The sequence below is a fragment of the Athene noctua genome, chromosome 3 (assembly GCF_965140245.1).
Source record: "Athene noctua chromosome 3, bAthNoc1.hap1.1, whole genome shotgun sequence".
Lineage (NCBI taxonomy): Eukaryota > Metazoa > Chordata > Aves > Strigiformes > Strigidae > Athene > Athene noctua.
This window is the reverse complement of record NC_134039.1, coordinates 5,594,604-5,621,639: the sequence shown is the minus strand read 5'-3', so window position 1 is coordinate 5,621,639 and position 27,036 is coordinate 5,594,604. Positions and strand designations below refer to the sequence as shown.

Below are 27,036 nucleotides of genomic sequence, written 5' to 3'. Positions count from 1 at the left end.
TAGCCAGGCACTTCTGCATGTTTCTGTTTAATATTCAGTCCTTTGCTGAAGTGTGTTTGTTTTTGTTTTTTTTGTTTTTTTGTTTTTTTTATCTGAGCCATCCATGCTAATTGTTTCCAAAGTTGCCAGTGATGGTAAGCTTTTTGGGGCAGTGAAATGTAATATTGATAGCAATGAACTCCAAAGTACGTTATAAAAAAGAGTCAGTGGGGAAAAAAGTGGCAGATTAGCTTCACTGTAAATAAAGGTAAGGTAATATATTTAGGGAAAAGCAGTCTAAACTGGTCTTAAGAGGTTGAGGAACTCAGAAGTGTCAGTTGCAGCTCAGCAAGAGCTCTTGGAGGTGCATCTGACAGTCTATGAAATCTCCAAGTCAATGAGTAGCAGCAGACAAAAATGTCAGTGAAATGTTGGACATCATCAGGTACTGAGAACAAGACCAACAGTGTCCTATGAAACTACTTAAATAAAACTTTGAGCGACTACACCTTGAGTACTGCACACAGTTCTGTTTGGCCCTTGCACCTCAGGGGGGGAGTGAAGTTTAAAAAAGGCAGAGAGGAAGGGCAACTAAGGAGATCATCAGGAGATCAAGGAGAAAGATCAAGGAGACAATCAGGGAGACAGATGCGTTGGTGAGTGAGGAGACCTTAAAAATTCTGGGACTCTTCAGGCTGCAGAAGTGAAGGCCCAGGGTGAATGCAGTACAGATTTACAGAACTGCAGAGGTAGTGAATAGGGCAATACTGCAGATGCTGCAATGCTGCAACTACGGGACATGCAGCAAAACTATTAGCATGACAGCTTGGAACAGGTAAAAGAAAGCTCGTCTTCATGCAGCCGTTAGCTAGCAAAATTCTGGAACTTGCTGCCACAGGGGGTTGCAAAGGCAGAGTACCCGAAAGTCCAAAAAGGGATTAAACAAATTAATCGATTCAAAAATGGGTCAAAAAATAATCGGATATAACACCCCTCATGCTACAGTTCTGGTTTCTGGGAGGCTACAAGGGGAACTGCAAAAAATATTCAGGCTTGCGTAGTTACCCTAAACAGCATCTCCCAGTGACACTGCTGAGGGCAAGATACCGGGCTAGGCAGCCCACTGCTCTAATGCACTAGAGCATTTCTTATGCTTTTATCATGCTCCACTTGCTGAATAAATGATAAACGATAGATGACTACTAGCTGGAACATATCCAAGAATATGGGCTACTGGAAAAATTAATAAAAGAAAACACCAATTTGTACTAAATTTTCTGGAGCAGTGTAGTCAAATTATTATTTTTTTTGGCAAACAGTTTCTTGATATAAAACCTCAGCGGTTCTCCTGCTGGACATTAATTCATCTCATCTCCTATTATCCTAAACCAAGGAGAAGAAAGATTTTATACCAGCTCTTCAGGTTACTAGTTCATAGGTCAGTTGCTTATATCACACAAGTGGAATACCACTAGAAAATAAATGAAAACCAAGTTACAGCTGTGGGAAAATCCTTCTAAGAGGAAAGTGTCCTGGCATCTACAGTAAATCCAGATAAACAAGCCTTTTTGTTGTTCCCTCAAGATCCTCACACCAAACTCTTTCTAAAACAGCCTGTTTCTGACTCATCCTCATATAAGTCTAGTTTAATACACACGATAGTTGAAATAAGTGGAAACAATGTTAGTAAACTGGAAAGATAAAGAAATTAATGTAAGGTACATGAAAAATTTTGGTTCTTACTCAGGTAGCAACGGAGCAGAGTCTTACGGAAGGAAGGACCAGAACTCCATTCCTGATAGCAAATGCACGCGTGCATAACTTATTCAATGCTGGACACTCATGAAACCACACAGTCTTTTTTAAAAATAATGCATGGAAAGCAGTAGAGGTAGCTGAAATCACAGGGTTATTAAGTGTAGTTTATGCTCTTTTCTAATAGTTTTTCTAATAATTTTTCAAATTTTTGTATTTGGAAAAGTATTGTTAAGCTCAACCAAATGTTGATAAAGCACGACTTCAGCAGCTTTCCAGATAAAAAGCCTCCAAACCAGAGTATTTTCTTCTATTTTCAAAAAACCTTAGTAAAGCTAGTTTCGAGAGAAAATTCAGAAAGGACAGACTGACTGGATGGCATTCTGTGGAAAGTATCCCTCAAAACCACCTAGAAGGAAAACTCGCTCTTCTCTTGTCTCACTCTTATTTTGACCATCATTTCTTGCTGGCAGAGTGTACACAGACAAGGTCATACAGCAAGAAAACCAGCTACGAACAGAAACCCCACGGGACAGGTTATATGAACAATTTGGAGGTCTTCTGCAGAATGAAGCAAAACCCAACGTCAGAAGAGGCAACGCAGTTCCTACTTACTCTACTAAATCGAAGAGCTTCTTGGGTTCAGCTGGGGGTGGGTAGATGATCTCGTCTATGCTTTTCCGGATGCAGTTTGCATAGGCGGTGGAGATGTGGATGAAGGCCTCAAGGTTCTGCATCTGCCGGGCCAGCTCTAGGAGCCGCTGCGTGCCCATTGTGTTCAGCTGGAGGGCGTGTCTAGAGAGGGCAGGGGACAGAAAGAAAACGCATTTCACAGGGAAGAATATATCAAAGCTGAGCATCATCCAAACCCCAAAGGTTGAAAAGGCAAGAGAAGGGCCCACAGCAGAGTGGAAAGCTTCAATAAAATGCAAGGGCTAAACCAGCTTTCAGAGAAATGCTTTGGATTTGCTATTCTGGCCGCAGAATATCTCTCAAAAATTTTGACTCAATTCAAAGGATCACTAACATCTCTTCATCTGATATATCTGCCACCCCCTCCTGGAACAAATATTTCAACACACATGACCACCGAGGCATTGTGGTTCCGATGGGTACCCATTCAACTTTCTCCTTAGGGGATCACTGCTAAACCAGATAAACACATGGTTTTAGTAAGCAGCAAACGGTCCTTGGGCCCAGAAGAAACAGATTCATACCGAAAGAATACACAATCAGAGGTAACAGCTTAAATTCCCAAGGAATGGGGAAGAGAATTGATGAGCGCAAGAGAAAAAGAGTCCTGGTTAGCAAGGCTGACCTTGAAGCACCCAGCACATAGCTATAAATTGTAAATCCTAGAGACTATCTGCAGTGGATCTCGGTGAACAGACGTTCAACTTTGTTGCACACTTTGTACTGGGAGAAAGACACTTCCCTGCACAGATGGGAAGAGGCTAAGGAATACGCAATCTGTTCAGCCCAGGAGTAGAAGCTTTCAACAACACGTACAAGATTATGAGTAATGCTATCAAGTACAGTGTACACTAAAGAAATTAATTACACTAGCACTGAAGCGAAATTGTAAATAGTCCAGATGAATGAAAATAGAAGCTAAGAATATGATTAATGTTTGGATCACAATGTCTAAAGCCAGAGATACCATTTTTTTTTTTTTTTGCATGCTTCCATTAAAGAATAGCATTTTCTATAGATTTTTATTTCCTCCTACCCTTCTAGCGGGATGAATACTTCTAGTGCAGCTTCCTTTCATATGAAAGTTACTCTTTGACGTACATTTCTATTAGACTGTATCCCTTCTGAGAGGGGGTGAACAGAATTGTGCTCAGATTATGGGCCCAGCATGGATTTCTGCTGAGATGTTCAGAGTTCCTTTAGCCTTCTAGGGGAATATCATCCAACACTGGTGATTTGTTACTCTTTATTTTTTCTATTTATATGAAAACTATATTTACTAATATTTTAAGATAACACTGTTTCTCAGATTTCTCCCTCCAGAATTCCATCTTGAGAATTCCCTAAATGTACTGCATGTTGATGCCAGTAATTAATTTAATTTCTCTTTTGATGCTTTTCTAGTATCTTGATAGCACCTCCCTTATCTATCGACTCGACATACTCTGTGGTAGGCTTTTGGGTTTCTACCTTGTTTAAAAGCTATTTTTATTTTTTATGCCGTTAGCAAATTGCTCTTCAAAATTTTCATTTGAAGTATCGTGCTTTCACATTTAACTTGCTAGAACTTTGACCCATGTGATACATTTTATTACTCAGACAGGAGTAATTTGATTTTAACAACCTCTTGTATTTTGCTGTTTAATCACACTGGATTTTCCTTGTTCTGTTAGAAAGACTGACACATCACATGCAATCAGCATTTAAATAGTTTCTACAAGCGGATGACAATTTTAACTTAAGTTCTGTCTAGCTACCCTCCTTATTAAAAACGTGGTTTCCCTTTGATGTTACATGCCACTCTGATGTATTTTTATAGCACGTTCATTCGTGCATTGATGTATTTTTATAGCATGTTCATTCGTGTATTGATTTAAGAACATTTTTTGCTATTAATGAAGTACTTTGCTACTTATATCTCAAGCAGGTTCTACACCTGGCTCCTCAAGATTGAATCAAGAGCTGCTTCCTTTCTGGTGGGTTCTCCAGTTGTTGCCAAAAGCAGTTATTTATGGTGGACACTGGTTATCTAGGATATTTAGGCTACATATAAGCAAATGAAGAATGATATTAATAATTGTGTTTTCTACTCTCACAGCTTTAGTGTTTTAAAAAACTGAAGATCTGGCAATCCAGATCATCCACCTCAGTTTGCTGACCTTTACAAATTGCAAAGAAGCACTTAGACATCTCATCTTGGTTTAGTGGCTTATTTCTGCTGTTCTTTCTTAATGGAAAGCCTGCCTGGACAGGCACTCTCAAGGGAGCTCCTTCAGAAACAGCATTTATCATAAACAATTAATTACACTGAGTGTTGGGTATTTTAAAGTTTGCGATAGGCTATTTTCTTAAACAACATCTCATTTCCCTCTTCAGTTACTCAGTGACAAAGAAAGGCCATTAACACTAGCTTTAGAGATAGACATAACATAGTTTCACTTCAAGCTGTCTCCAGCTAGTTCTGCCAAAACATCTCCCTCTTGACCTAAAACACAATCTTCTCTATCTCATTTTTAGGTCATACTTAACTCCCTTGCAATATTACAACCCAAGCTTGCAGTACTTCCTTCTGTTCCCATGGAAATCTGCCAAGATACTTCACTTTTGACGTGCATATGCACATGACATTTTTCAGAGCATTTACACCGCACATTCAGCGCGGAACCACATGTAGCATGAAAACGTAATTGGAGAATTATTACCGCAGCTAAACGGGAGGTGAACTAAACGGTGTGTTATGGGCTATCGTGCATTCTGAATCATGCTTAGCAAATACAGAAAGCAGGACATACTTCAGGGGTTCATCAAAGCGAACCGTTGCTGCACAGTGGAAGACAATATTGACCCGGGTCAGAAGCTCCTCTTCATCTTCAGCACTGATGGCCAGCTTGGGTTGGCAGAGTTCAGCATTAATAGGCTTAATCTTCTCATGGAAATTAGGGCAGTCTTCTCGGACCCTGTCAAAGACCTTGAAGCACAAACAGAGAGAGATCAGGTAGAGAATTAGGCTACTGAGATCACTTTGATTAGTAGCCAGTCTGATTACATCAAACAATGAAACTGGCACAAAAAAGAATGCCTTCTTTCAGAGGGAGGACACAAGTGAGATGATAAAATAGTTAATTCACTTGTTCCCTCCCATAGGAAAACCTCACAGGGGAAACAATAAAAATACAGGAGGCAATGCATTGCCCTGAAGAGATGAAAGAATCTTCTCCGCAGCACTCATTCCCTGGGACAGCCACCGAAATCCCTGTGTCTCCACATCTCCTGCAACCCCTTGTGATCTGACCTCAAAGGCTGCCTGTAGGACCATAACAGGAGCTAAAAAGGAGTAGGGCAGCGTATGGAGTGGGAAAGCCTGTGAAGCATTAGACTCGAGCAATTTTCTTGATGGTTTTGCAAAGGACGTGACGAGAGGCTAGGAACAGGGCACATTCTGGCTTCTCTACTTCCTTTGCTGCTCCTTGCCTACTGTCACTCTTTGTTCATGTCAGACGAGTCCTGTGGGGAAATGCCTTTGGGATGGAAAGATGGGGAATCTCAATAACCCATACTGCTAAAGCTGTTGACTGCCACCAGCAATTTTGCGTGACTGGACAAGTGTGCAACTAGTTGGCCTCTCAAGCTGTCTTCCAGCCCTTTTTCTCCTGAGTATGATCCACAGCTCTTTCCAATACGTGTTTTCTGCCCAGCCTTCTGCAGAAGGACAGACTGTGCATCTGTCCACTAAAAAGATCCCTACACTTCCAAATACTGTTCTGTCTGAAGACTTGTCCAAAACCAGCATTTGGCTCCCTGCTTTGCCTAAGAGCCAAGACACCCGATACCCTGAACAGCAAGACAACTGTGCCCAAACCTTCTGCAAGGAAAAGGGAACCAACACTGTCATTGCCTGAAAGGTGCCTATGCGAAAACAGCAGTTTCCTCAGTTCCCATTTTTACTCTGTGAGTAGCTCAGGGTCACTGATAACAGTACAGCAGGTCTGGGTGCAGTTCTGTTTGTACCATGAAGGCAGACAGCTACTGCAGGTTCCACCTGGAGATCTTTTACTTGGTAAATCTCACAGGCAAAGAAGGTGAAGCCTGAATTTCAAAACACTATGTGAGTTTGCTGGAGTAGGATTTGAAAAAGTCATCTGAAGTTTTAGAAGCATCTGTCCTAAGGGCGTTGTATTGCTGGCCAGCATTATTGTATTTGAGCAACTTCAACTGAAATAATAGTAACAGTTTAGTCCAAAAAGCTCCTTTTGTGGGTGGGGAGAGTGAAAACAAAGCATTGCCAGGAAAGGCATGGAATACCTGAACCTGCCTTGGGGCAGGAGGATGGGCCAGCTGGCTTCTCAGTAGCTCTGTGTTTTTTGGGTGTTTCCTCCACTCTTTAGCTTACTCACCAGTAACACCGAGTTAGTAAATCTCTAATATCACAGCCTCTTGTTTTCCTAGAGATTGTTCTGCCATTGATTTGCCCAGAGCTTATTAAGAGTGGATATTTTGTGACATAAATTAAATATGCTAAAATAAAAAGACATGAAACATTTGATACTTAATAGCAGTAATTTCTAGTTTCACTATGGGATTACCAGATTTCTGCTTATCTGACAATCAAATCTAGATAAACCTCGATGTTATTAGGGATAAAGAAGAGATAAGAAAATCATTAGCCTTCACCACTATGCAGCACACTCTGTACTTGACTCCATGTATTTTTCTTTAATACACAGCTGCACATCCTTCATAAACCTGAAACCTTAGCAAGTTAACAGAAGTTAGGACATGACAATATAATTTCATTTCTCTCAGTTGCACCTAACTACATGCATATTTCAGCAATGTAGTCTAGGCCAGAGAACAGATTTCTAGACAGATAGCTGATGGTGGACAAAGATGCTGGTGACAGCCAGATGGACTGTGGAACTCTATTCCCAATGACTCATTTTCAGAACTGAGTATTAGCAGCATTAATGTCTGTAAAAAGCTTGTCTTCTAACAAGAGGATGCTAGATTGGCAGTCCAAATATGCATGGTCTCGTGAGAGATCACACACAAGCAAATCCCGATGAGATACAAAATGGAAAGGTTTCCCAGAGAACCCATGTAAGACCAAAGCTATGTTGTAAGAGTTTTAGGAACAATTCTGCGTTTGTTCTATTGCAAAGAGAGTGAAAAACTCCACCCTGTGAGAGTTATTTTAGACTTGTTTTACTTTGGCGTAAATAATGCAGAGAAAGAATGAATCAGCTCTTTCTCCATTTCAGTCTTGGTATAGAAAAGGAAGAGTAGTATTTCTGCAGTGCCAGCCTTGCACAATTTTAGACGGTTTTATTCTGCCTACATGCCGTCTCCTCCTGATGTTCCCACTGTAGATAATGTCCCCTTCAGTTTCTGTGCCTACTGCTAGGTATTGCCTACTACCACACGCCACTCAACAGCTGTAGTTTTTTCACCCCCTCCAATGATTCACTGCATTGCTCTGAAGGATGAAGGCAATTTCCAAACGCAAGCTCACAAATCAGCATACTGCTTTGGAAACCTTCTGGATCACAAGAACATTCAGTTCATCTCCACTATTACATCAGATAACAGGAGCAGCTGTTTAATCAAGTCTTCTGCCTCTTTTATGGCATCTGAAGATTTCAGACTTGTCAGTGCTTTACAGGAAAGTGCAAGAAGATTTAAAGACAAAACAAACGCAGCTTATTCTATACTGCTGCGTATAGCTCAAGGAGTGCTTAACAAAAATCATGGAATCACAGGATGGTTTGAGTTGGAAGGGACCTTGAAGATCATCTAGTTCCCACCCCCTGCCGCGGGCAGGGACACCTTCCACTAGCCCAGGTTGCCCCAAGCCCCGTCCAACCTGGCCTTGAACCCTTCCAGGGAGGGGGCAGCCACAACTTCTCTGGGCAGCCTGTGCCAGGGTCTCACCACCCTCACAGGGGAGAATTTCTTCCTTTTATCTAATCTAAATCTCCTCTCTTTCAGTTTAAAACTGTTACCCCTTGTCCTATCCCTACACCCCCTGATAAAGAGTCCCTCCCCAGCTTTCCTGTAGCCCCTTTAAGTGCTAGAAGATCACTCTAAGGTCTCCCCGGAGCCTTCTCTTCTCCAGGCTGAGCAACCCCAATTCTCTCAGCATGTCCTCATAAGGGAGGGGCTCCAGTCTCTGATCATCTTTGTGGCCTCCTCTGGGCCTGCTCAAGCAGGTCCATGTCTTTCTTATGTTGAGGGCCACAGAGCTGAACCACCAGACTGCCATGACTTCTCAAATATGATGGATGGTGGCTTAACCACTTCAGGTTCCCTCAGGACCTGTGGATGCGTCTCATCAGGTCCATGGACTTGTGTACCTTTAGGTTCCTTAGGTGGTCTTGAACCTGATCTTCTCCTCCAGCAGGCGTTTTTTTCATTCTCCCAGTCCCTGCCTTTGCCTTCTGTGACTTGGGCAGTGTGGCTGGAGTACTTGCCAGTGAAGACTGAGGCAAAAAAGTTATTGAATACCTCAGCCTTCTCCACATCCTGCATACCCAGGTCTCCTGTTTCCTTCTGGAGATGGCCCACATTTTCTCGTCTTCCTTTTACCACTGACACACCTATAGAAGCTTTTTTTGTTGCTCTTGGTGTCCCTGGACAGATTTAGTTCTATTAGGGCTTTGACCTTCCTAACCTGATCCCTGGTTGCCCAGACAATTTCTTTGTATTCCTCCCAGGCTATCTGTCCTTGCTTCCACCCTCTGCAGGCTTCCTTTTTGTGTTTGAGCTTGTCCAGGAGCTCCTTGTCCACCCATGTAGCCTCCTGGTATTTTTACCTGACTTACTCTTTGGTGGGGTGCATCACTCCTGAGCCTGCAGGAGGTCATCCTTGAATATTAACCAGCTTCCTTGGGCCCCTCTTCCCTCCAGTACTTTATCCCATGCTACCCTGCCAAGCAGATCCCTGAGGAACCCAAAGTCTGCTCACCTGAAGTCCACAACAGTGAGCCTGCTGCGCATCATCCTCACTGCTCTAAGGATCTTGAACTCTACCATTTCATGCTCACTGCAGCCAAGGCTGCCCTTGAGCTTCACACTCCCCACAAGCCCCGCGTTGGTGAGAATAAGATCCAGGATAGCACCTGTCCTCGTTGGCTCCTCTGTCACTTGGAGAAGGAAGTTATCATCAGTGCATTCCAGGAACCTCCTGGACTGCTTATGCACTGCACTGTTGCCCCTCCAATGAATATCGGGGTGTTTGAAGCCCCCCGTGAGGAGCAGGGCTTGTGAATGTGATGCTGCTCCTATCTCTCTATAGAGGGCTTCATCTGATTGGTCTACCTGCTCAGGTGGCCTGTGGCAGACCCCCACTATAACATTTTCCATCCATGCCCTCACTTTAATCCTGACCTATAAGCTCTCAGTCAGATCCTCATCCATCCCCAGGCAGGGGGCCACGCACTTCAGCTGGTCATCAACATAGAGGGTGACCCCTGCTCCTCACCTCCCCTGTCTGTCCCTCCTAGAGCCTGTATCCTTCCATTACAAAACTCCAGTCATAGGAGCCATCCCACCACCTCTCCATGATGCCAATAAGATCGTAGCCCTGCAGGCACGTGCGCATCTCCAACTCCTCTTATTTATTCCTATGCTACGTGCATTTGCATACAGGCATTTAAGTTGGGCCTCCAATGAAGCTGACTTACTGGCTGGAATTCCTTTGTGCTGCTCTTCAGGTACTCTGCTGCTGACCTGTGATCCCTCTCCAGGCTCTGGGCATCTATTGGTGGCGCTGGCATCAAGCTGGTCAGAGTGGGATAGATTGAGGTTCCTCACCCTCAGCAACTTTAGTTTAAAGCCCTCTTCACCAGCTTGGCAAGCCTGTGACCAAAGATGCTCTTCCCTTTCTCTGACTGATGAACCTCATCAGCCCCCAGCAGACCAGGTTTCTCAAAGCGAGTGTCCTGTGGTCTAAGTAGCTGAATCCCTGCTGTTGCACCAGTTCTGTAACCAACTGTTAATTTGCCAGACTCAGCTGGCCCTTTCAAACCCCTTGCCTTTGCCCAGGAGGACTGATGAAAAAATTACCTGCACCCACGAGTCCCTTACCACCACTCCCAGGGCTCTGCAATCCCTCTTGATACTCTTCAGACTGTTCCTGGGTGTATCGCTGGTGCCCACGTGAAACAACAGCAGCAGATAATAGTCAGTAGACTCTATGAAGCTCGGCAGTCTCTTGGCGACAATCCTGATATGAGCCCCCAGTATGCAGCACACCTCTGTAGAGTGCATCAGGTTGGCAGACGGTGCCTCCACACCTCTCAGAAGAGAGTCACTCACCGCTGTCACCCGTCGCCTTTTCCTAGTTGTGCTGGCTGTTACACAGGGAGCAGACCGGGCTGCCCCACTCAGCTCCAGCGTCTCTCCTGATGGGGTGGGTCTTTCCTCTTCAGTCCGCAGAGTGGTGAAGAGGTTCTGCAAAGGCACCTCAGGCTTCGGGGGAAGTTTCTTCTTCCTGCAGGTCCTTGCCATGGCACCTTCCATTCTTCTGCATTACTGACACCCCTCCCTTCCATGTGTGCCAGTGGGGGAGTTTTTGGCAGCGTGTCCGTGGGCTGTGTGTCCACTGCAGACTGCGCCTGGAGCCAGCTATCCAACTCCTCCTCAGCCTCCCTGATGCTCCAGGCCTTCTCACCGCCTCCTGCAGCTCAGCAGGAGTCCCCCCACCTGGGCACACATTTTGCAGGCAGGTCTGCTGCCCGTCCCTGCCCCAGGGGGAAGGGCTGGGGCACGTCCTGCAGCCTGAGGTCTGCACTGCTGCCCTGCCCCTCAGCACCTCTGTCTGGGTGGAGGCATCGGCCACCGCTGGGGCTGAAGGTGCAGACCCCCCACCCAGAGCTGCAGCCTTTGCTCCAGACGAGTGCCCGCCATCCCGCCCTGGGGGTAGGGCAGGATGAGGGCCCTTGGCCTGTGCTGATGGCCACAGAATGGTGCCCCGTTCCTGGGTCAGGTGAACTTCAAGCTTCTCCACTCAGCTAGTGGAATGTTCCTCCTTCGAAGAGTCGCCGTCCCGCGGGATCTGCCATGCCACCCCCGGATGAGGCGCCATGCCCTGTGTTCCTGCTCTGTTGGCATTGCTCCTGGTCCCTGGGGCTGCCTGTTGTGGGAGTGGGGGTGGCAGCCATTACTCCTAGCCCTGCCCACGCCCCATCAGCTGCTTCTTCTCTTGAGAGCTGCCAGCTCCCGGACGGTCTCCTCACCCCCTTGGGGTCCCCTGGCTCAGGAAACCCCTCCTTGCACGCTTTAACCCCCCAGTCCTCTAAAGAACATACCTGACTGGAGCTGATCACCTTGGCAAATTGTTCCTAAATCTCTTACAACATAGCTTTGGTCTTACATGGGTTCTCTGAGAAACCTTTCCATTTTGTGACTCATCAGGGTTTGCTCGTGTAAAATCTCTCATGAAGATGATGCTCAGTCTGCAGGTAAACAGTAATTGCATCTCTAAATTCTGATTAACTCACCCAGAGCATATAGAATAAATCCCCAATAACTGCCTGAGGCCTAAGGATTGCTTCTTTTCTTTTTAGAAGCTGTCTGCCAATACAAAACGTATTCAAGGGTAGAAGTGGGCTGGTGTGCTGTACCGTTGGAACCCCATGAAAACACTGGCCAAGTCAGCAATGCTCCAGAAGTGATATATTAATTACCACAGAATTATAGTGAAGAGAAAGGAAAGATATTTGATTTCAAGTTCATCAACCAGTATTAATTAAACTGAGAGAAATCACTAATAAGGTATCCTGATTTCAGTGTCTTTCTGAACATCCCAATGCATTACAGGGGCAATGTTGCTGCCTTGAGCAGAACAGAATAAAGGAACCTAACAGCTGCTATTCTCATTTTAAACCTCAAAACAAGATGCACGTTTTGCATAGGCTGCGCTGCCCCTCAACAGAGGTGAGAATTGCGCTCTGAAATTTGCTGATTTTTTTCTTATGTTCTAATCAAACAACCTCGCTTCTAATCTAATCATTGTAGTTTCAATTTATATTGTCAAGCACTTATTACGAAAACAGGACTTCTAAAATTTCTCCCAGCATTATATTTGAGTGTGTTTGATGGGCTTCTCTTTCCCTATTCCTGCCCACTTAAGATTTGACCTCCCTTCCCAAAGGACATCTGTGACTCTCTGTATTTTCTGCTCCAGCTTTAAAGCATGTCATAGTTCAGAGAGATTTCTGCCCATCAATCTTTCAATCTAAAATTTTCCATACCACAAAGACACAAAAACCTCCACGAAATGGCAAATTGCACATCTATGGAACAGTGCCGCTGAAAAATAAAGGAACCACTGAACAATGTAAAATGCCAAAGGCTTCGCATCTTCCTCAGGAGACGTTTTCAGTGAAGCAAACACAAAATAATGACAAGTAGAGTGCCTAAGACATGGCCAACTTTAAAATGAACTCGCAGGAGTTTGGTCTTACAACTGCCTTTCAGAGAAGATGGGGTAGTCATTCCCTTTTTTTGGACCTGTCAGTCCTCACCCTTAAAAATCAACTTACTGTAAGAGGCACCATGAAGGATGGCACTTCACTGAGAAACACAGCAGGAGAGAAAACAGTTCTCCTGTTTGCTCGGTGACATTATTTAACACTATTTCTTGTGCTCTCCCCTGATGTGAAGGATTCATCTTCCAAAGTACCAAATAAACATGTCCCAGCCATGCAAGCTGTGGTGACAGTGAGCTACTGCTCTTCACCGTGTCATCAGCAGAGTCTGTGACTTGCTGTGGATCCTTTCTGCAACAAGTTGTCTCTTCAGTGATAGAACTCATGGCTCTCCCTCTGCCAGAGCAGGGCCAAACACTCTGGTGACTGACCCAGAAAGCATCTAAGCGTGGCCAACAAAGGTAACGTTTTTCTTCCTGTGGTACAAAACCAATGATCAATCGAGGCATCCAAATTACACTATTTTAACCAGATGTTGCTGACTTTTTTTTCTTTTTTTTCGGTAAGACCAATAAAAAATGGTGCACAGTGGGGCCAGGTGTGTTTGATAGGTGCTGGAGTATTAGGCTTCTCAAGGAGGATTAGCAAAAGATAGTACCTCACATTATAGTATGCACATTTCAAGGCATTACTATATGAGAAAAATTAAAATGGAGAAAAATCAGAGAATTCCCACAAAATGAATCTCATATACGAGGAACTACTGAGAAGATTCAGGTTGAGAGAGTTCAATATAAAAAAAAAAAAAAAAAAAAGGCAAAAAAGCTTCTGTCCTTTCAGATAAAGCAGTAGAAGGGATTGCTTAGCATAATTCAGGAGTTGCTTCTGTACAGGAAATATAATTTATTCTAAGCAACACATAGGCAAAGGGGTAAAACGCTGTGGCAAAAATTCCTTTAAAGAATGAGGTATTCATTGGGTGCGTGGAATAATTTTAAAAGTAAGGTGTTTGAAATCCCTCTTCTGAACAGAGCAATGGTGTATAAATGCCAGGGAACAGCCTCTATTTAGATACACAGAGTAACACCGTGGCCCATATATCCATCCCTCCGTGATTTCAATGGCAGTATCGTAAGTGGATGAGTGGCCACCACAAACTTAAACCACTGAAGGTACCAAAATCATAAAAATAACTCTTTGAAAAACCCACCTGATCTCTGCAATTTCATTCTGATGAAAGGGCTTGTTCCAGTTGTGTTTGCCACTGATAAAATCCTGCAATACAGTCTTGAAGGAAGGAAGGTACACAGCTACTTTTAGAATTGCCATTGTAGCAAAACTGAGAAATAATTGGGCAGCTTCTTGACATAAAGTAATTAGCCTGCCACTAATTTTTTTAGGCTGGTACATTTCCAGCAATAAGCATCAGGATTGCTCAGTCATCAAATGTGTGAAAAGGCAGCTCAGGCAGCATTAATAGGGATAGACCCTTTTTTCCCCTGTGCACTCTCTGCCTCATTTCCTCTTCAGAAAGTTGCTTTTAAGTATGGTTCTTCTCAAGGCAAATAAAGCATAATTCATCTAATCAGTCAGAAAGCATGCGGCAGAGTGTTCCTCATTACAGGAAAACAAACGGCTTATGCTTCAATCTAGAGCTATTACTTTCCCCTGAGTAGAGCTAATGTAGTGGAAATACAGTACCCATGACCAACATCTAGTAAACAAAACAGCTGATTATTTAAAGATAAAAACTACAGAAACAAAGAGATGACAGACAGTAAATTTCAATATAGGTCAGCTAAGGCAAATATGTATAGCCAGCTACTTAGGATGTGGTTTTAAACAGCCAGTTTCCTTGAAAATTGGCTGCTGAGAAAGCCTGCTGTTCTCTAGCAAGACTGCTTGGGTTACATGTCAGTTAATCTGGAACAGTGAAAAGAGCTCTTTTCAGATCCAGGCGTTGTAGACAGGAGCATTAGGGACTTGACAGACATGGAAAAGCTTTTTGTGGTCTCTAGTACCATCTTATAGGTGGGTGGACAAGTCACAGACAGAATACGGAGCTTTCTTACATTCATCACAGACGTCTCTCGTGCCCCTGTGTGGTACTTGGCTATCACTATCAGCTTTTGATGGTGTGCTTGACATTTAAAACAGGGGAACAATTTAAGTGCAGGGAAGGAGGATTATAACACTTGGAGCTTTTCCTACAGGAAGCATCTAACATGTTTTCTTCCCATGAATTTTCCAGGACTGCTTTCCTTCTCATCCCTCCTTGACAGCTGTGCCCCAGTGTGCACGTAGGTGCAAGGGAAGCCATCTGCCAAAGGATGGCAGGAGCACTTGGCTATGCCCATCTTTCTTTCCTCAGTTCCTGCCATGCAGAATTCACTGCCCATTACTCAGAGAATCACTGTACAGACTCGGAAATGTTAGCAAATACAGAGTTATACAGACACAGGATCTGAATCTGCTTTTCCATACCTGTTGCCTTAATTACAGATCTTTGAAGTTTCACTGCCAGGCTTGCTTGGGCATCAGGGAACTTCAGGAGTGTTTGCTGAGTCCCCAAGGCTAACCAGCCAGGAGCAAAGGCTGTGCCAAACACAGATGTCAACTTCTTGGAGTTATTTAAGTAAATGTCCGAGAAAGACTTTGAAAGTCATTTAAAGAAATGACCAAAAATTATTTTCCAGTTTGAAAGTATGTAATGAAAATCAGGTTGATTTTTAGGAGTCTGTGGAGATTGGTATAGCAGCTAGACATGTGATCTCTAATGTATTCATACTTATAATTACATTAAAACATGTTCTATATCACATGTGCAGAACTGAGGTTCCAACCCTCTGAAAATATAAGTTTCATGTGTATAGTCACAGAGATGGTGTGGAGTGGGGTTTTGGGGAGGTGAGGGGACCACACACGGGCAGCAGCTGCAAAGCGTGTTTTCAGATATGACTCCCTTTCACTTGGAGCCTTAGTAGGGAGAGACAGGCCAGACAGAGCTACACACCTGGCTGACCAGGTATGTCTGTCTCTTTAGATCACAGAGCAAGAAAGAAGACACAGGGCAGCCCTGCAAATGAGTGAGGTGCAGTCCTGGCAGCAGCAGAGTCACTCTCAGCTGTGAAGCTTCACAGGACTGAATGACATGAGAAAGAGGTGGCCAGCAGAGATGAAACACAGCACGATGACATCTTCAGCCAGCTGCAAAACAGCTGACTCAGCACAACACAACCAGCATCAGCTCTGCATAGCAGTCCTTGCTTATACAAACGATCATATCCTCTGACAGCTGGAACAGGTTGAGCCCCACGCAAGTCTTGGGGTCTGCCTGGTGGTATCTGTATGTCAGACCACGCAGTGACTCACAATGTCACTTTTCAGTGAGAACAGAGCTCTGATGAAAAGTCACTGAGAGATCCCCATGATTAGAGACCTCCAGGCACCCTTATCTCAGCCAGACCTTAGGGTACTTCTGCTACAATGCTGTTCCCAGAGAGGATAAGCAGGCACGCAGCTGAGGCAGCTAGCACATAACATGTACACATACACAGTGCTGGTATACAATTTAAAATTTTGTTTCAAGGACAGCTGCATGGATGAATCTGGGCCCTATGGCTCCTGAAAGTACATCTGGGAGAGTCTCGAGATATTCCGCTCTGAATTTGTGCCCCTCGAAAGAGCTCTTCCAGAGGAATGACTGCAGCAGTTGTGGCAACCTAGGGTGGATGTTCTGCACTTCCATACATGCTTCTTTGAGATCCCTGACCTCTTCCTGAGGAATAAAGGAGAGAATGCCATCACGAAGAGGATCACAGGTAATGTGGGCAAAGTCCACCTTGATTAAAAGTGGAAGGAAGGAAAAAATCCTTTGATGTCACACACAGTAGAAATTGAACAAATAAAGGAAAATGCATCAGATACTTAAAGCTACTCAAATTTGAAAAAAAAGAGTTTTTTAAACACTGTAATGAGGTGGCACTCAAACATAGAGAGTTGAAAATCTGGGAAATGAATACAGTAGAAGAATAAGTCGCTCTTCTAGCATGAACCATGCTAGAAGATTCTGGGATGTGAGAAGCAGGTAGTCAGCAAACACTAAGAACCTTGTGCTGAACCTCCACCATCCAAGAGAGACAATGAATTCTGTGGAAATATCTATACTTATAAATTAAATTCTGTCAGGTTATGCCCTGGGACTGGAACTCAATCATCTACACTGATGCAATGTTAGAAGGCTCTTAGCACAGTTTTGGCCTGAACCAACTACCAGAAAGATGAACAAGTCCCTGGTCACAAGTGAGAAGTTAGCCTGGGACAGGGGCTTTTCCCAACAGAGATCCCACATGTGGTCAAGATGTTTTGGAACGTAAGAAAGTTTAATGGCATGAGTGCAAGCCATTTCATGCCAGCTGGTGGCTGAAATTCATCCTAAGAACGTTAAATTTATGGACCTTGTCAAACAGTAGAATTGTTTCAACGTGGAAGTTTTGCATTTACCTAGGACAATTTCTCATTTAGTCATTTTTCTTCTGTGTTCACTGTGTGCTGGTGTTACTCCTGTCAGCCAAATCACACACAGAAGTAGCACTTCTGTCTGCAAACGTGCCATGGGGCCACCAGCTATTTGAACAAGCTGATCCAAAGAGCTCAAGCTTCATGGCCTTTAAGTTGCTGCCTGCAGAGCTACTTCCCACAACCCTAAACCTCAAGGGATCATTACCCTGAACATCTGTATAACAGAGATTGTGGACTCTCAGTTTGCTTCTTCTGTAATTAAGTCTGATACAAAGACTTTGACCTTCTTATGCTATTCCACATACATTTTTTATCTTCATCATGACAACGTAATTTTTTGATTGGTGCTTAAAAGAAAAGCACTAAGCCTAGGTACCTCAGCCTGTCAAATATCTGCTTCCGTGCCTTGCTGTCACTTAACTATAATCATATTCTCCGAGTAAGGCTACATTCAGCACACACAGTAAAGTAAATAAACTGGAAAATAAACTGGGAGATGATCAGAAGTAATGCAGTTTATGAGACTAATAGGAAGAGCAGGAACATTACAAGAAGTGAAGGCACTTGTGAAAAACTGAATCCAGTGAAGAAGAAAACAGATGAGATTGTAAGAAAACATCTAAGAAAGGATGACTTAACCATTATAAACTGATTTTCTGTAGTGTCTCTATTAAAAGCAAGCAAGCAAGTAGAGTTACGAGTAATCCTTGATTTCTGTCCACGGAGCCTTCAGCTTAGGGAATTTAAAACTTCTTTAAGAAGATAGAACCATCTGTCCAAATAGTGTCCAGCTACTTACAATGTAGTGCGGCTGAGCAAGGACCACTCTTACCAGAGACCAGCTGTACTTAACGCCAGTTTATTATGGTCAGTTCTCAGAAGAATCCATGCAAACCCTTCAGAAATGGTTGCAGAAGCCCACATTCAAGCCTGACAGCTGGATTTATGGCTCAGACCTTCTCTCCGAATCCGGCCTATTTGCATGCTATACAAAATATAGACTGCTTTCTATATTTGAGACCTCTTTGGACAGTGCTTGAATCAATTGGTTCTGCCCATAATAAACATTGTTAAAATTCACCTCTTCCTGGCATGGATATGAAAAAAATACAGGCAATCCCACTGAACTATGTCAAATTATCCCAATGTAAGGGAAAGGCAAATTTGGCCCATGAAGTCCATACCAGCCTTACCCACTATCTCGTGTCTCATCAAGCAGGAGGTGTAGTCTTGTTTCAGAATAAAGATACCTGTTGTTAGGAGGGCTATTTAACGTCAGCTTGTGATAGTAACACTTCTCCCAGGAGCAGATGTCACTCACTTCCCGGTACAAAGATCAGAGCGTTGCCACAGATGGCTCAGTTACACCATGCGAAAATTTTCTCCCTAGCCTGTTGTTGCAGTTGTACCTGACTAGAACATTCTGACAGGGCTGATGGTAAGAGACAAGCCAGGTGATGTTTCACGCACCCTCCAAGACTTTTCCTCTTTAAGGCAGTAAAAGACCAGAATGAATTTTGTTTTTGCAGAAAACCAGGACGTTTTGTTTGTTTGTTTGTTTTTAATGGTAGAGAAATCCAGATATTTCAGTATTGCAGGAAACACACACTCATTTCGAAGAGGATCAGGAAAGCCATATCACGTGTCCTTAAGCCAAGCTCAGGTTTTAGCTCACTCTGGCATCTCTCAGAGACTGTTGAAGGGTAATCAACCTTTACAAGCCCAACTTTACCATCTCCAGCACTCCTATTCATTGTTCCAGCTAAAGCTATAATGTTAAAACTTTCTGATCAAAAGACCTGTGACTCAAGACATCTTTCACACTGACATGCAGTCTTCATCTCACGAAATACCCCCAAAACTGTACATCTATTAATAGAAAAATTACTTATGTCTGCAAGTATATTTTCAGCTCATACTACTTCCAGTGGAGACCAAAGAGGAGAATTCACATAAGCTGAAATGGAATTCATGTTTTCTGCATGCCCTGCCCTTAGCTTCTAGATTGCACCTGTTAATTTTATGCTACCCTGTCCATACAGGGCAGAAAAGTGAGCACTTGGGCTAATTACATTTCAGGTATAACAAATCACTTGCCCATGTGCCACCAGAATGAGCAACGTTTCCAACTAGGTTGAACAACAAAAAGTTCATACACAAAAGTCTCCCCATCTGTCTGAGTAGAGATTACCGTTAATGACCCTGTGTCCTTGGCCCTAGTCCTATGAGGTTATAAATTACTTTAATGCTTTAATCTACCGGTGAAAAACCCTGGCTGAAGGAGTGCAAAAGAAACAAGCAGAACATAGGTCAACCAACTGCTTGTACTGAAAGGCACCTCTCATCCCACATAGTGGTTTCACAAATAAGAAATACAAAGTGTTCTGCAAACATTGCATGAAGCTATACTTCCCAACTCTGTATTTAACTGAGGGATGTACAACTCATTTATGCATTAAGCCTTCACCTGCTCTGCCACACTCATTAAAGGCAGCCCATCAATTTCCCAGATTCCCTAGGGAAAAAACAATAACGCTTAAAGATCTGCCCCAAACTACATAGCCCACAAAGTTAGCATCTTTCGGGCATACAGCTTTCTGTAGGCACTACTACAGAGTGATAAGGTGTAAGCAGGAGATCCTGGTGGAACACCAAGCCTCTTAACTAGGTAAGACCCCTGCTGGCAATGAGGAAAGTGATTAAAACCAGTTCAAGGACAACAAGGCTGCATGAGCACAAAACCAGGGTGTGAAAAACGTGTTACTCTGGCGCTGTGGTATTCAGACTGTGCACAAAATAAGAAACTGCTTGTGCTTAAAGAAGAGAAGAAGAGTAGAAGTAGAAGTAGAAGAGCCAAGGCTAAAATAAAATGATTTGTCTTAGTGAGTGTACATGGTAAACAATATGATACCAGTGTGAACCGGATGCTGATAAGGGAGTTTTGGGGTGCAAAGTCTTCCAAAGTCACCTGTACCCAGGCAACCATATAAGTAATGCCATACAAAGTCAAGATTGCCTAAGTAACAGCACTGAAAAAGCCACCAAACTTGGGTATGGATGCCGCAGAAATGGGTCCAAGTAGGAAAAAAGTAACTGGGGACAGACTGTTTATTTGAGAAGAGTTTGGATGGAGAAAGAGAGGTGCAAGGGTGGTGAAAAGATGCATCCAGAAATAGAAAATGGGGAGACAAGATAGAAAATCGGGTACAGAATAAAGAAGGACAGGACGTTTTGTCCGTAGGAGTGTGGACACCTACAGACAGTGATGAAGCCGACCTTTGAACCCAAGTCCAGAACGATGCTGGAGGGACCCCTGTTTGACAACCTGCTGGAGCCTCCATCACGTCTTTGTCTGAAAGACTTGGTGTGCGAGAGTGATAAAAGGAGGGAGAGACTTCTAGTGGGAAGGGAGACAGAACTGTGATTCAACAGTAGTTGGGTGTGATTCATACGACTCAAGAATGATAATAAGTAGCTTCAGAGCCGTGTCTGCTTTGAGATTAATTATAGCTTAATTGATTTATTAGTCTCTTAGTAGTGTATTGCTTACTTTAAAAACCTCAGTTTCTTAATTCAGTTATGCCTCAAGGCTGCAACCTGAAGGGGAGAGCCAGACTCATAAAAAACCATACGGCTACCACCTTTGGCTCACCAGCCTGAAAGACCAGTTCTGTGCATTAATCAACAGGGGCAGCCTTCACCCCACCTCCAGATGGATGCTCAGACTCCCACCCAACAAGTCTGTCTTCATCCTCCCACCAAATGACACTTAGAATTCACAGGCTCCAAAGCATTTAGAATGAGAAAACACTGATCTTTGTGTTCTCTGATTTTCTGTGCTCAGCTCACACCGCTCCCGTTTCTTATATCTGTATAGGAAAATGGCAAGCCCACTGTTTTATTATGATCTTAAAGAGTTTCTGGAATTGCTTCATGGCGCCATTGTTGTCAACCTCAGGGAACCATGACAGCATGAACAGATCTTCCCCACTGAACTTGTAACTGTGATGGAGGGACTCTCGTATTCTCTTTGTCCCCTGCCTTCCCCTGTGCTTTCCTTTTGCAACACCTTTTTCTGCAATATCACTTACTTTCCATCTCTTTGGGACCCCAAGTACCACATGCAATTTGTGATCCCCTGAGCAGTTCTATGGGCTGCCCAAGCAGGAAGGTGGAAGTACTGCTGTGCTATAGCTGCAGAAAATGATCTCTGGGATGGCTCATGACCTAATGGAAAGCTTGTGTCTTGGATTTTCCAGTAGTATGTGGGCTAATTAGCCAAGTGTCTCATGTATGGATTCCTCTAACTTCAGAGGTATGCTGTTTTCAAACTCATTTTTGCAGCAAAAGTGTTTAACTCACCAGGTTAGTCAGGCTCTGAGGAAAGAAAGAGGAATATCCTAGTCTGTATAATTTTCTTTACATTGAACATTTTATGGCAGTTCATCCCTTTCAAATGAAAAGCATTCAGTTTTGGTATCTTCTCTCCAGGGATAACAGCACAGCTATTATCTCCCCTTCATTTACTTGATTCATCACTCGGGAGAACTGCAATTTTGTCTAATTCAGAGAGAGTAAAAATGTACTAAACCAAGAATATCTTCTTCCCTTTTACACTGAAAAATATGATTCTCCAAAACTTTGTGTTTCCTTCCCTCCCACATGCCTAAAAGCATCTCCTGAGGAGGCTCAAATTATATAATAATATCTGATCAACACTTTCTGAACCAAGAGAAATAACAACTAATGAACAGTGTAGTGACAATGCTGGAGCCATCTATGTCCTAGGAGGTATGGAGATCAGCTCAGGAGATCATCCCCAAGATTAAAGCTCACTTCTGAAGGGATGCTAATCTACGTTTGGTGTTGCAGCCATGGAGATATGCATTTCCTTGCAAATTGCTCAAAAGACCTTGCCAGCTTAGATATGGTTTTGCAAGGACAGGTGCCAATTCTGAAATGTTACCACAGGATGTTTTGTACGGGTAGCCTTTAGCTCAGCAGCCAAATACCAGTTATTGTAGCTAAGAATGGTTCAGAAAACATATAGTCATTGATTTTAAAAAAGGACATTTTTACTGTAATGCCAAATCGAAGTAGAATTAAGTCTCAGCCTGCTTAGTACTGCTTCTATTGAACCCAAGTGAAACTCTGCCTTGTCTGCGTCCTATTTAGTCGCAGCAGCAGAGTATCTTGGACAATCAGTTTACACATCTGGTTGAGAATTTTCCACTACACCGTGGCCAGCTTTAAATTAAAAAGTTTGCTCTAGATGCAGACTTTAAAATAATCTGCCATGAGCTGGGTTTGCAGGCCTAATAGACCTAAAATTGCGTTTCAGTCAATATAGTGATCAAATGAGTCCTGAATAAATACTGCCGAGGAAGAAGGGGCCACTTATTTAACAGCTTTCAGTTCTCGCACTGATAAAATTGAGATGCTGTTTATCTAATTCCCAGCTGGTGGGATGGTTAAACACCCTGAAAATGAAACACCAACGTATCAAATGGCTGGCAAGGAGCTGTTAAGAGATTACTCATGACTGAGCAAATAGCCCACAGTACAGGGTACTTCTTTTGTAGGGGAAAATCTCTTTCATGGGGAAAGACTTTAATCCACCCACTCAGCAACCTGGTGTCAGAAATCATTTTGTATTGGTTATGAAAGCCATTATCAACACCAATAATTAAACCATGACCTTTAAGGATAAAGTATGTTTTTATCAGCACTAGTGGACTGAAATGAGCTTAACTGAAGAATTTGCCCACTTTAACTCATGTATTGGTGAGTCTACAGGACGACGTTTTCTGAAATCTTTCTTTATGCAAACTACCACCTTCCTGGGGAGTTGCAGAGAGGGGCACTTCTAGCCTCACAGGCTCATACCTTCGCAGTTCCCACCGCTCTGCAGCAGGACACATCTGGGACAGACATGCAGCACAGCCTCCTGCTGTTTCCATTCCTCCTATATTTCAGGATCCACAGTTATCTAGTGAATAGACCTGTGTGGCTGGTTATAGAAGGCAGCCCAGGCAAGGCAACCACATTTAAATCGCTACCAATGGCTCAAAGGTACCTTCTGGTCATCCCAGGTATGGTTTATCCCTCTGTTTTTTCTCTCAAGACCTTTGAAAATACCACGTGAAAACCAGACTTACATTGACTTCCACCAGAAATTCTCAATGGTTTCCTACACCACCTTCAAGTAGACAGACACGAATCTGCAGAGGCAAAACTTATGCTAGTGCAGAACTCTTTATTTTCATGCCGAGTTTCAAATGCCTGTTTTTCTGCCCTACTGTGCTCAATGATAAATAGACCAGCATTTTAAAAAGAAACAGCTCAGAGAATCGTTTCTATAGGAGAGCTATTAAAAAGCATTTTCTTTACCAGGGAGAAATACCACTGTTAAGTATACAACAGGCAGCCTTGCTTCATAGTTCCTTTTTGTGTTTATATTATGGTTATCTTTCATATTTCTATTCTTCAGCAAATCAGCTTGATAAATTCTTTCTTTTTTTGAGAGTTGGTCTTAGTCACTAGAGTCTGTTCACCAAGAACCATCTGTTCCCCAAGATTTCCCTCCCACACGCCATGGTAGAATTACGCCTACAACGAGTTTCTTCCATTAGGAAAGAAATAACTATAACGAGCTAGGTGACATGACTCCCTAGGGAGACAACACAAGTACTCATGTCGTTGTTCATAATTATTATAAACTGTTTACGTGCAATAGCCATTACTCAAGGACTGAGTCTGGAGGGTAAATGAACCTGTCTACCCTTCCCTCTTGGAGTCAGAATTTAATCCTAGAAGCCTCTAAGCCATGGAGGTAATCATCACAAGCAACAAATGAGGAAATCTGTCCAACTTCTGTTTGTCAGCCACCTGAGAAACATTTAGGAGAGGAAACACTGGTTTTTTGTTGTCTTCCGCTTCATACATAATGGAGACAGTCTGATTACACAGTGTGTGTTAATGTTTGGTCCGTGCCAATGGGAATAGCTCCACTGACACCACGTATTTCAGCTGAAGACATAGCTCTTACTTTTTATTCATGTCAAAGTTCATATTGAAGGTTTCCCTGCAGTAAAATATTCACACTTCAGTTAGAGAGGGCAGCTGGCCCAGAGTTTAACACACTGATCTGGGATTTAGATATTTATCAGCTTCAGCTCCCCACTCAGGTCGATTGCTGATTGCCACTCTCTTGCTACAGGACCAAACGCTCATGGTCTGTGCTAGAAGTGGGGATGGGGAGTGAGTGAATGATGTTGTGCCAGTTCTCTTTCTCCTTCCACTGATTGTGTTTATGTACAAGTTAGAGGTGATGCTCCTCAAATTCCTTCCTCTCCCTCTGACCTTTTTGTGATTGTGCAAGAGTCACCTAATCTTTCTGACTCAGACTCATCCCATCCACCTTAGCTAAGTAAGTGGCTGGGAGAGTTTAATCAGATTAAACTGAAAGAGTTAATGAAGGTATCATCTCATATCAAATCCATTACATCTGCCAGGTAATAACAATAAAGTGTGGGCCTTATCTTGGGGGCCTCACCCAAAGTGCAGGAGGGCAGATGACAGACAAGAAGCTAGACTGCAGCGCTCACGCTTCACCAAACACCAGGATCAAGTGCACCCTGGGTAGCTGTCACCTTCACTTATGTCACTCAAGCAAGAAGACAAATTGCAGTGGAGAAGTGAGTGAGTAAATACGTGCCATGCCTTGAACAGAAAACAACCTGGGAAGGAGTAAGAAAAACAATTGCTGCTTTCAGATCAAAGGGGATGCTGTCAAAGAAAGAGCATTTCTCTTGCACTTTACCTAAACAGTATTGCCACTCAGTCCCTAAGCGACCTGCTGAACCAACCCCCCAGAGGTGTGCTGCTGAGTCTAGAGAAAACCTGATCTCTTCTAACAAAATGTTGACTTTTTAGAATAGGAATGGCATTTCTTAGCACTTCCTCTTTCCAGTGTTATATCTCAGGAGCCCTGATATCTTACTGGTGCATGGGCTTGGCTATGCCTTTGGAGCCAAAATCCATCTACCCTTGCTGTTAGAATGAAAATTAATGAAAAGAAGGGAAAAGGCACACTCAGTAAAATAAATGCAGTGTCTGCCAGAGGACAGGAGCACAAAACAAGGTGTAGGTAGAGAAACTATCCAGAGGCACAAGAACTACTGTGCAGGAGCAGACATAAGGTATATTTAGTTCTCGTGTGACAAGAGCTACAAGGGATGCTTCAAAGAAAAGTGTAAGTTGTCTGCATCAGGCAGCTGGGAAATCACATCTTCCCAGTTAGACCTCATTGTGGTTTACAGGAGGAAGGGATTGGTTTAAATGTTTAAGTTACAACACTGTCTCTCCCTAAATATTTTGCTTGTAACATATTTTTTATCTATACAAGTGTTTGGTACAGCCTGAAGCCTCATTTCGTTGCCTCACTAACAACATACACAATTAATTTCAAGATCTAGTTACTCTTCAGTAACAGTCTCCCTCTCCAGCATTGAACTTGCTTTTACTTTCACTGAACATCCCCTTTTCTGGACACTGAGTTTATCTTATTTTTTGTTTTATTTAATTTTAGCTCAGATGTCTTTGGCCACTCTGGTTTCATATTCTGCTGATTCTCCTGATGCCAGGGACTCGAGCATCTATTAGTACATGAGCAGTCTGTAGCCAAGCACACAAAGCTGACTGCTTTCCTAGAGAGCATCTTTATTTCAAGGAACTTACTGTTTCCATAGGCACATGGCCCATGGAAAGCAGATGTAGAGGATGATCTAAAAGGTATATGTGTGGCGAGGGAATGATACTGATTAAATGTCCTAAACCTTCCAGATTAGATTTGAGGCAGGAGGGAATGAAGGATAACTAAAGGTCTCCAGACATATCTTTTGGATTGCAAATAATTTTTTTGATTAAATATTCCATTAATACCTAACTATTATGTAGTCTTTTTCTTCAGTAAGTTCTTTATAAAGAAAACCCATATAGTTTTTCCGGAGAGGAAACAGACACATAAATTTGAAGTTACTTACTCAAGGTCACATAACTAAGCAGTGGAAGATCCGGGAGGAGAACCTAGCTATTTTAAAACCCTTTAAGAGGCAATACTCCTTCCTTAACTAAGTGCTTCTTTCCTGAAAGCTGCTATTTGAGTGCCAAATTAACATTAAATTATGGCACTAAAAGTCAAACTTGGTTTTAAAAAAAACCCACAGCCCACATTTTAGGATTAGCGATGTTATCTCTTTGTAACTGGAGCATAAGAAATTGTGTGTAAAAGGCAGGATACGTTGGGGTGAATAGTAACAAACTTGGGTGACAGGCCTGTGAAAGAATCTATTCTTTTTGTAAGTAGCATGCTCTCTCCTCTGTCACTGTTCATTGCTTTTCGGTCCAACCGCCAGCAGACCACAGACCTCCAGGGAAAATGAAAGGAGAAGCACATGGGCGAGGCAGAGTAAATACCAGCCCCGGAGAATACCAGCACTGGGGAAACATTTAAAGGTGGGGTTAACTGGAGAATGCCTTTGCTTGCCTCCAACCAGGCGGGAAGGTCACTCCTTCCAGTTCCAAGCTTACAAAGAAAGATGGTACAAATAACTGCTCTGCTCTTCATGCCTTTCCCTGCCCCCCACAATAAATTGGTTTT

The 27,036-nt window shown here is 43.2% G+C and overlaps 1 protein-coding gene across 5 annotated transcripts in view; it reads right to left on the bottom strand.

The window, feature by feature from the left end:
• Positions 1-27,036, bottom strand: part of FAR2 (fatty acyl-CoA reductase 2) — a 154,272-nt gene that overhangs the window by 29,431 nt on the left and 97,805 nt on the right. For all 5 annotated transcript variants that reach the window (XM_074901816.1, XM_074901815.1, XM_074901818.1 and 2 more), the window contains exons 3-4: positions 5,220-5,395; positions 2,350-2,529 (exon numbers count right to left, since the gene is read on the bottom strand). In XM_074901816.1, coding sequence (XP_074757917.1) covers positions 2,350-2,529; positions 5,220-5,395 — 356 coding nt within the window. The remainder of the gene's footprint in view (positions 1-2,349; positions 2,530-5,219; positions 5,396-27,036) is intronic.